Here is an 11,257-nt window from a genome sequence, read left to right as displayed (position 1 = left end):
TGGATTGCATGACATTTTGAAGTTGTTTAACCAACCAGTCAACATAAAAGTGAATTTATTTGTCTGGATTTGAGTTCAATTCGAAGCTTGCAAATTACCGAGGTTTATCTTTTTGTTTGTTAAGTGTGAGGTAAGGACCTCGCACGCCTCGTGCTACTCAATTTTCACCGTAAGAACGACTTGATATGAAACTAGACCAAAACAACCCTATGATAAACCTGCCACTTTCGCAGTCGACTCAGTCGCTGAGCTTTTCTTAATAAACCCCCCATGGAAACATTTCCCACTGGTCATAGCTGTTTCTAGAATCGTTAGTAAGTACGGGAACTTTTAAAAGGCGCTTATTCAACCCTCCAAACCCTAAGGGTTATCATTATTTCATTTATCTTTACAGTAATACTGCGAAATCATTCATTAGGATCATCAGAATAAAGGAAAAGATCACCAACCTCAGAAGCTTTGATTGTTAAACGAATTCTTCTTGTCAGTACAAAAATGAAATGCGGATAAAATTGATACTGATGTTAGCGTGTCAAGGGTTAAAACATAGATCTATGGATTACTGAGATCATATTTCCTTCTCAGTTCGTCTGTTTTGTTGGAAGGGGACCCGGGCTTCAGTCGTATACCTTTGGGGTGTTTCTTCTTGGACGGTTCCGTGGGCTCCAGGGGCTCGTATCCGGCCGCTCGCATACAGCAACATATCAACCATATTATGAGGTAAACAATGATCGGTATGAGAATTATGGCCATTATCGGAAGAAGAACCCATAAAAGATCATTTGCTGTCGGGCATTTATTGTTGTGCCAATCTTCTTTGGGACAATCGTCTGGTTCAAAACTAACCGAGGGAAACCGTGCACATTTTTCCGTTGAGGAGCACCAGTAGCACAAGGCATCTTGATTAAGACATCTTTTACATGATCCTCTCCGTTCGTGGCAGGGAATTACACCAACTGAAAGAGAGAAAAGAAAAGAGATAGGATATTTGTAACTACTCTTCCCTTTAAGTCTTTAACTGCCGAGATCTGATTGTTAACTCTCCCCTCTAATTGCTACATACTTCCATGTAAATTAGTTATGAGAATTTTTTGTTAGACCGAGATATCCTCCACCTGATATGTTTAAGTATTCTCATTACCTGTTTGCGGGATAATGTATGGATATTATAGGGAGAAGTTACATGTTAATCACTTCTGATAGTAAAGGAGTTAAGAGCTCATAGGTGTGTGGGTTTTTTGATTTTGTTTATATACAAATCGCACCCAGCTATTTTTCTATTCTCTTCCTTCTTATTCTTCTTAACTGAATATTAATAAGCACAAGGAACAGCGACATCTTATTGAACCAATTCTCTAAGGCCTTCATCATCATCATCATGTTTATTTGTTCAAGCAGGTTGAATTTATTGGCAACTGTATAAGCTGATGTGGACCTGCTGTTTTCCCACCCAACCCACCCCAGGGGAGGACATCCAGCACACAGTAATCTCGTGCGTGGGAAATTAACGTCTCTTACCCCTTACCCTTTAAGAGACGGGACCTCCGGCTTTACGTCCTAGCCGAGAAGACGAAACAATGTGAGTGAAGTGTCTTGCTTAAGGACTCAACGTTAAGCCCCAGCCAGGACTTGAACCCGGGCCGTTTAACCCAGAGTCCAGCGCACTGACCACTGGACTACTCACGCCTCACGCCCCCTTCTCGTTCCTTCTTGATTTCTCACGGCCATCGATGTGATTTACTGTAAGGCTTTTCAGTAGCAAGGTCATCTAGCATTGAGCTGTTAATTTTTTTAAGTGCAACTGAATCTTCGAAAGAATTAAAAAATATTAACCTATTGGCTTTGTCACGTATACTAACAAGATTAGATTGAATTCTTAGAAGTTTGTCTCTTTTTTGTTCTATTCTACCATTCTGGAAATGGGAGGGTTGCCCCAAATTTCCGATAACGAGATAATTAAGCCGAGACAAACGATGGGCCCTTCATCGTGAACATTCCATCATAAGTGACATCGCTCTTATTTGATATCATGAGTTGTGCGCTCTATTTGCGTGGAATTCTTCTCCTGTAAGTAATTATGAAGAAGATTCATAGCGCTATTTGAGCCCGTCTCCAAAATTAAGTAAATTATCCCTATAGTTGATTTGGTTATATCAACTAAGTTGAAATCGTAAATTGGCCACCGTAAAGAGTTAAAAAGCTGACGCGGTTTCGAGCGTTGGCCCTTCGTCAGAGCTCTGACATCTTCGCCAGAGCCTATCGTAAAAAGCTTCTAAAGCTGACGGCTTAAGCGTTAGCATTACGTCAGAGCGAATGGGTACTCAGTTCGCAAATACCAACAGAGAACATTTTCAAATAAAAAATCAACTTGTAAAAGAAATGTAAAGCAATTTCCCCAACGCACATATTATGAAAATATTTTATGTTCAATAAGGCATGCTAATTTTGAAGCGGTGCACTAAACCAACGGTACAAAATGAATTCCAGTATTCCAGTTACTCAATTAGGTTTCCCAAGGGAATATTGAAAAAACATTTAGGGCAAATTTAACTTGCGAAGAGCTTGATGACCAAAGATAAAATGGTTTGATTTTTAATACATGGAATAAGTTTGAAGAGCCTGAAGCTCTCAATTGAGTAGATTATACCCACGAAGAGCTTTTTCGAACAGTAGGCGGCTCTTAACAAGCACCGCTTGAATGTTATTTTGAAAGGTTATGGTAAAAACTTTCAGAATATTTGCATGTGAATAACAGTGTCTTCGGGTCGAATTTCGATAAAATGATATAGTTTTCAGTTCGTGGAGGATAATCGATAGGTTTTCTGTTTTGGTTGGTAGTTTTCTCGAAACTTCCAACACCTCATGAAAAATGTTTAAAGGACTTGAAAAGTAATTAATCCTTTGGCGCATGGAATATTCATCAATTTAAATACCAACTACAAGGGCTTTGTTTCTTTTATAGCAAAATATAAGCCCTGTTGCCCTTCTTGTTCAATATTTTAACGTTGCGGCGATGTCTAGAAATGTCTAGAGGTTGTGTTGTGCCATAGATGCTATAAAAACGCTTCGATTTCTATTGAAGCAGTTGTCGAATGTAAAGGCAAATTTCACACGAAGTTTCTAATTATGCAAGTTTCATTGCCTCTTGTTCATCTCCATAGTTGCTTAGCTGCGAAAATTCAGTACATGTAACACACAAGTTGCGCGTTAAGTTTATCACTGCCCGAAAACATTCCTTGGCATTCAAGGTAGTATGGAACAGGCGTTAGATACTTTTCCATGGGCATATCTTTCTTTTTGGTTTGACGACACAAAGCGCTTTCCTTGTTTTTGCATAATTGTCACTTTGGTAGTTCTAGTTACCTTTCATGCATAAATGAATATGAGAAATGTCGCTGTAAAAGTACAGTTTAAGCTATCTTCTTAAAGAAATGTTTATCTTTCCTAAGAAACTCTTCACTTAGCTACTCTGAGTCAAAAAGACCATCTTACGTTATGAAATACTCCCTTGAATATCCCATCGAAAAAAGGCGAGGAATTCCTTTGGAAGTCACCCAACCATGTAACACGATAGATATCTACTTACTTATAGGGCGATACCTCATATACAAACTTACTTGGATAAATACATTGGCCTTTGTACGCTGTTTTCTCCTTGGGGCAAGACTGCTCTGCTGTTGAAGAATTGTAATACACTTGGCAGGTTTGTTTAGACTGGCACCAGACGCAAAACTCCTTCGCAGTACAGTTCCCACAACCTCCAAGGCTGCCGCAGAGCGCGGTGGCGTTAATTGTCACCACACTGCTATTCCCGGCTGCCGAATCATCTGCCAGAACAGTGTCTACGACACTGAGTTCATCCAGAGATTTATCATAGTACGTCATAACTGACCCTCTTTTACTGCTGTCCGCTGTTTGAGCATTGCATACTGTCTGTCTGTATTTGCGCGGACAAGTTTCGCTTCCTTGCGACACACACTGGCTTGTAAGTGATCCATCACTGCACCATTCACAACTTCCTTCTTTAGACAAACATTCCTGGCAACTTGGTTGATTTTGAGAGCAAGCTTGGTCGTCCAAAGCGTAATCATATCTGTGGTTGTGTTTACGCCAAGGAATCTCACTGCCATGGTACAATTCAACCAACGCGAGCAACAATATGATTTTTATCCCTTTCATTCTGTCTATATTCTTGGCGGGAAGAGATAAAAAATGCTCTCCTCGTAATATTTCCTCTCTCTTTTTTCTTCGAATGAATTTCAGCGCAAACAAGCCGTTCTCTTCATGTTTTCTCACACCGACTTAGAAATGTTGGCTGTCCACTCCAAACAACGCTCCAATACTGTTAAACAAATGCAAAAGGCGCAATTTCTACCGCATTACTTATGGTTGAGTGATTCAGCGCTTATATTTGCATAAGTGAGTGTTAAGAACGTGACGCTCTTTTGCTTTTCGAATGCATGAGGGATTTCGATTCAAAACCGACCGCGGGATGTCGACGGAAGAACTTTCTTCGCAATTGTGGCAGACAGAAATATAACGAGCATAGCTATCTGAATTTTTTCCTTCACGCATTTAGGTTTGATTTCATACCCCGATCAAAAATCTGCTAAATAATTTTAATGCTGCATGATGTAAGCGCAAAGATTAAGAAAGCAGATTTGTATGATAATTTATGACAACGATACATTTATCTTTCCCTTTTGAAAAGGCGCTTTATGAAGACAATGAATGGCTTAAATTGAATGATGTGAAAGAGCTATTTCTTGGACCTCATCATTCTAAAGTAAGTTTGGAAGACTACTCACCCAAAATTCCCTTTGTTTGATTATTTTTTGAAGATCATTTAATTCATGCGAGTGGAACAGTTTTGAAAATAAATACGATTTATCACGGCCTGCCTAAACATAGTTTCACTATTAAAATAACAGCCTCTCAGAATCATTGGGTATAATATCGAATAACAGGTCTAAATTACTTAGTATGAAGGAAAATAAAATTGCCAGTTTTAGTCAAACGGTTGGAGTAATAAAATGACTTTTTAAGATTTGAATATGCACATGCAACACGTGTATATGGCACTAACTATTTTCCATTTCCGCCGGAAGGAGTCATGTGGTTACGAAGAATAATATTTGGGAAATATGATACAGTGGAATCCCGATTTCTCGAACCCTCGGTTTCTCGAACCTCCCGATATCTCGAACCAAACCTTGTTTCCCTTGGATTTGCTTCACTTGTAATTTCACCCCCGATCTCTCGAACTCCCGATTTCTCGAACGAATTTGCGTTTCCCCTGGAGGTTCGAGAAATCGGGATTCCACTGTATATTAGTAGCTGAATCTTCCAGACAAAGATGATATTCTCTTTGCTGAACGCCAAATTCTACACCCTTTTTAAGTTTTAAGAGTAACCATCCTTAACTACAGTGATTAGTCGCCATCTGTTAAGAATGTATTCCTTCAAGTCTATAAATACATCCTATTATCATTGGATGATTAAATAAATGATAAAAAAAGCGCGAATATATATGCGAATTTTATAGTGTCATCATGGTAACGGGGCGAGCAAAAATTGAGCAATTAGGATAATATTCGCTTGTATTATATTTCAAAACATTGAATATAGGATTTATTATTACCATATTAGCAATTTTTTAAAAATTTTTCGGCTTCATCAAAGATTCTTATGGATCGTATCAGACACGCGCTGAAGACGAAACAACACAGACTTGCCTTGATATAACCCAAGAAAAAACTCAATCTTTTTTTTACCGAAATTTTTTGTTGACCAAAAATTGAAGCCTAAAGAACATAGACAAATCAAAGTTTAGATCGCTTAGTTCTTCCAATTTGTTGCTGTGCTCTCCGTCCGTATTTTTTTTTCTTCTCACACAGTGTAAAGTACTGTCAAAAACTTTGCGCGCCTTATTCCTTAATATGCCGAAATGATGTAACACTGGAATAATAAAGACATTTAACACCGCTGCCCCAGGAAGGTGGGGTAAGAAGGGAAAAGTAGAGACCATTGAAGCAAGGTTGGAAATTTCGAATGAAAGCGAAACAGGTCCAAACAAGACTAAACCGTTATCACATTTTCCCCCATTAATGGGATCAATTTTACCATAGGTAGTGTCGGCCGACATGGCGACTGACAGGTCGGTCGACAGTCGGTCGATATTCGGTCGATAGTCGGTCGATAGTCGGAAGATAGTCGGTCGACATGTCGCTCGATATGTCGACCGACTGTCGACCGACAGATGGAGTGTCGCGTCTCGGTGGAATACCGGTCAAGTGTCGGTGGAATATCGGTCAAGTGTCAGTGGTCTATCGGCCGAGTGTCGGTAGTCTATCGGTCAAGTGTCTGAACTTTATCGGTAAATATAGTTTGAACGTCGCTCGTGTGGTTGTGTATTGTTGCAGTGTCGGTATTGTAAAATTTGATTTGAAGAAAAATTCGATTTGAAGGCATAAACTTTCAGTGGTTAAGTGTCAGTGAAGTATCGGTGAAGCATCGGCCGAGTGTCGGCCAAGTGTCGGTCAAATATCGACCGACTGTCTACCGATATGTCGACCGACTATCGGCCGACATATATCAGTCGACATATCGACCGACATGTCGACCGACTATTTTCCGACTATTTTCCGACTATCGACCGACTATCCACCCACTATCGACCGACTGTCGACCGACTATTGACCGACTGTCGACCGACTGTCGACATGTCGGTCGCCATGTTGGTCGCCATGTCGGCCGACACTACTTATTGTAGCATTGATCCCATTAATGCAGCATAAAATTTGTAAAATCTGCAAACAGCGCAGCGTAAAAAACGCAATGCCACCGGTTAAGATGGAAAATTCCTGAAAAATTCGCACCAAAGATAATGCGATCACTGCTGGACGCCAGCGCCGAGGCCCGCGTGTTCGAGCTCGCAAGCGTGCGAGAGGTCCGCCAGGGTTCCAGCCGTGCCAGACCTCGAATACCTCCCCCCACTCTTTGGTTCGAATCTTGTAGCCATCGTCGCTCTTGCTGCAGTGCTAAGAGCCTACAAGCTTCATTTAGCCCAAACTTTTCTAAACTTTCCTTTCAAAAGCCCGTCCTGACGAGGCCGACAAACGCTGAAGGAAATAACTTTTTTAATTATTGTGTGTCCAGGTGGAGTTCATATTTCTACTCCAAGCTCACAGTTGAAGCGGCAGTAACGTCTCTGACAGTAATTATGTTCATAATCAGCGGGATATGAAATTTTCTAAACCACCAGAATCTTCCGGGCGAGACTGGATCTCAGACAACCTCGTTCCCAGGGTCTCTCATCTTCTCGCCCCCTTCTCCCACTCCAGGGAGCGGGAAGATGAGAGACCCTGAGAACGAGGTTGGATCTCAGAGATTACACGGGAAGCCGAGCAGATGGAGTGAGAGTCATTTTGAACATTAATAAGATTTGGACCTGGAACCCTCTTTGAGTGCAGCAAGTGATATAAAAACACCACATTGGTTGGCTCGCGGTCTTATTTCGATGGAGAGGTCTTGTGGAAGCTATAAAGCTATTCGGTTTTATTAAAAACTGGATCATTGGATATGGATAATAAAATGCAAGACTTATTATTGGCTTTGCCATTATGATATATGAGCCAATATACCATAATCTACAAATATGGTAAGCGCACGCGTCAGCTTAAAATTAAAAGGGAGCTAAACAATTTAATAAAATCTAATAATTTAAGGTGGTTAGTACTGGTTTCCTCGCGCGGGGAACAGGCCACTCTTGCGTCACGCGCGAGAGAAAGATGCGAAAGAAGCGCAGGATTAAAAGAAGAAAATTCAAAACAAAGATGGCGGCGCGAGGCTTTTTTTTCTACTTTTGTGAAAAGTTTACCTAACAGCGTGTATTTGATGTGCTGAACGGCCTCTGCGTATGCAGGAGACAGAAACGAAGATAAAAAAGACGATTCTCGGAGACATAAGGTTGTTTCACATTTAAATGAAATATCAACCGATCTGAAATCTTGCGACGGCAAAAAAAGGAGAGCTCAAGTGAAGGATAATCTGCCTGAAGTGGAAGAAGAGTGTGAAGCTTCAAGGAAAATAATATAATATGGCCAGGAGTTGTGAGCAGGTCCTTTAAGATGAGCCCGGGAGGCTGTGTTTGACGGCTATTGAATGATTTTCTAACCAGCAAACGTCTGTAAACATCAGGTCGTAGGTGTTCGCGCGAACACACGCGAAAGTCAGCGGTAGCTATAACAGATCATGAGCAAATGTCGATCTTATAGAATCCAGATTTTTAAATGCGAGAACGCGCGTGGGAATTGCTAAACTCACGAAAACTATTGCATGAAAACAAGTCCGGTGACTCCTTCTTTTTATCGTTCCAATATGATAATAACTTTGAAAGGAATCGTCAGAAAAAAACAAAACAGAAAAATTTACGGAGGGATATTCGCGATGCGTGAAAATTGCCTTTTTCTAGATTTCCTGAAATTCCGCTCCGTAAGAAGTTTTTTAAAATCTTTGTGCATTTTCCTTTAAAGTGCCGAAAGCAATCACTAAGAAAAATCACGAGGTCACCGGGTTAGTTTTCAAATTATTTGAGCCATAAGCTAAAAAATGCGTCTGAGTAATCCTTTGAAAGCATTGCCATGGAAACTGCTAATGACGAAATGACATCTATTTTTGGATAGCCAGTGATTATATAATTCAACCCTGTAAAAGTGTTCAACCGGCCTTGGTCAGTCTTTTTGTTGTATTTACAAACCATCAAAAAGATGAAAACTGGTTCCAGTCAGCTTAACATTCTTAATAAAACAATTATTCCACTCGCGCTAGCTTGTTGGATATGGATTATTATAGCCAAAGAGGCGCGTAGCGCGTAGCGCTTCGTTGGCTATCTATCATCTCATATCCAACGCGCACTCGTGGAATAATTGTTAAATACTCTAACATTCGTCGTTAGTGCGCTTCACTGATCATCACTCTTTTTTTCCTCAGCAGATTTCATCAAAATGTTCTAATGGACTAATATCTGATCACCCGTTGATGTTTTGGCAGATCCACCTAGCGTCTGTGATCCAAATGTTGAAGTCGCATAATGTATGACCCGTCAAGAGAAGGGGGCGTAATATCAATTACGATTTTAATTTTCTTTCGGAGGGTGGCTGTACACTGACTACTTCTGACACGAATCTTGATTAATTATCTTATGATGCCGGAAATGGAGTCTTGACGAGTCATGTCGGCAGTGCTGATTGCTTGATAATCATTAGCAGAGGACTAATGTGACGTACTTTGCCACTTCATACTGTAATAATTTATATTCTAAACAAAATGATAGAGATATTCTGTAATGAGTTGACATAATTACCGTACTTCAGAAATTATTTGACGTTTTTTTTCCCGGTTACGACGAAATCCAAACTAGTTTTAAACATCCAACCTCATGGAATAATCAAAACACTGTGTACAGAGGTAAAAAGAAAATTTTGGCCTCATTCAGGCTGAGGTGAAAAACGTCTTCTTGTCACAAGCGGATCAAGGTAAACATAACAGCCATAGCACCGCTGCCATTGTAAAGCAGCGGGGTTTTAATTCCAGTCTAGTGACTTATGGATCGAAGAACCTTTGTCACAGAAGTCGCTCTTAAGCTCAAACGTACGAATTGAAATTTGGCAGCGTAATTGAGACAGTCACAATGCGCGCAAAAGTGCAGCCGGGAATGAAAAATCTCAGGGACACTGAAAATGCAGCTGAATACCCATGGTCCCCAATTTCTACGAGGAATTCCACGGCACAAGTAAACTCTTTCCTTAATGCATCGGCTCGCTAAAGATATAGTGAATGAACTCAGTTTTAAATAATGTATCTTTTCTATTCAGTTTTCAATGGAATTTATAGGTTGCGAGCATTCCCTCACAGTTTCGGCAAAGTCCGACGCGTGGGTAAAAAAAAAAAAATTTTTTTTAGCGCTGTGGGAATGCGTCTCACTCCCAGAGTTTCACCTTTTTTACACTTTTTTTTAAAATTTATTTACCCGCTCGACGAAATTGGCCGAAAAGCAGGAACTGCTTGTAGTCTATGAGCTTCAGCAAGTTTTCACTTTGGTAAAAATTCGGCACGCCTTTATGCGCGATGATTTAGTTTGCAAAACTAACAACACATAGAATACGCGGTTGAAAGGTCTCTTGTTATACTTTTTCTTTCTTCTATAACTTGATTGAGTACAAAGGAAATTCAAAATTTTTATGGAGGAATACTAAACAAAAGACCGAGAATGAGAACAAAAATAATAAATCACTATAGACCATTATAGGTATGGCCGCCTTTCGTTTGCCTCTAAATAGCTTTCTTCGTCACATTTACGTCACCAGCCACTTGCCCAACCGATGACTCTAGAAGAGTGTCTCAAGAGTTATATTAACCCAAAATATCCTTTCAGACGACACATTACACAACTAAGGAGAATCGTGTTTGGAAGGTCAGTGCACTTGGCGCTTGCCCATCATGATTTGGAAGAGTGCCTCAATAATTAATTAACCCGAGCCATCCTTTCAGAGGACACATTACACCACTTATGTGCTAGAGTAATTTCCTGTTTTTCTGCATTACCCATAGGACAAGGCACATAACAAACAATATTTTGACACACAAGCACTTCGTAGATTTGAAAAATCTTAGCAGTTGACCTTTTTACGAGTTACAGTTAAAATTTGTGAATTTTTGCGCCTAACTTCTAAAAATTTTGCCATTTTACGGCTTAAGGTTTAACCCCATTGATAGCTTCCTTTAAAGATTAAAAGAAATTCAAGACATTGTTTTATGTCCTTAGTAAATAGGTCATAGGTCGATTGTGCTGGTCAAATACGAAACACTTGTTTTTTTTCTGCTAGCCGTGTTTCAAGTTTCATATCATACAATGCTTCTATATTACCCACATGTCGAGAAGGACGGAAAACATCATTTTAAATTAGTATTTTTCGTGATATCATCTAAAGTCATTAGTGCCCCACAGATCAAATTTTATCAATTCACTTTTTACATTTCCAAGTACGGTATTACTCTTTCACTATCCCCACCGAATTTCATCCATTATTACGAGCGTTACATGTCAATTGTTTTGCACTGTTTTATTCGATATTTCAAGGCCGCTCTTCTTTGGCCTTGCTCCGAAAGCTAATCTGAAGGCTGGGTGTGTTTTAAAGGAAGTGACGTCGAGGCCCAACGTGGAAAATTCACACGGCTAAAAGTATAACAAGGTAAT

General features: G+C 40.0%; 1 protein-coding gene across 1 annotated transcript; it reads right to left on the bottom strand.

Annotated features, from left to right (window-relative positions):
• Window positions 1-458: 458 nt before the first annotated feature.
• LOC111344119 (uncharacterized) lies at window positions 459-4,317 on the bottom strand. The gene is made up of 2 exons (XM_022951326.2): window positions 3,618-4,317; window positions 459-956 (listed from the first exon to the last, which is right to left on the bottom strand). Exons 1-2 carry the CDS (start codon window positions 4,177-4,179, stop codon window positions 553-555), a joined length of 966 nt encoding a protein of 321 aa, XP_022807061.2. The 5' UTR covers window positions 4,180-4,317; the 3' UTR covers window positions 459-552.
• Window positions 4,318-11,257: the final 6,940 nt, after the last annotated feature.

The sequence above is a fragment of the Stylophora pistillata genome, chromosome 14 (assembly GCF_964205215.1).
Source record: "Stylophora pistillata chromosome 14, jaStyPist1.2, whole genome shotgun sequence".
NCBI lineage: Eukaryota > Metazoa > Cnidaria > Anthozoa > Scleractinia > Pocilloporidae > Stylophora > Stylophora pistillata.
The sequence above is the reverse complement of the archived record's forward strand: the minus strand, read 5'-3'. Positions and strand labels throughout refer to the sequence as shown.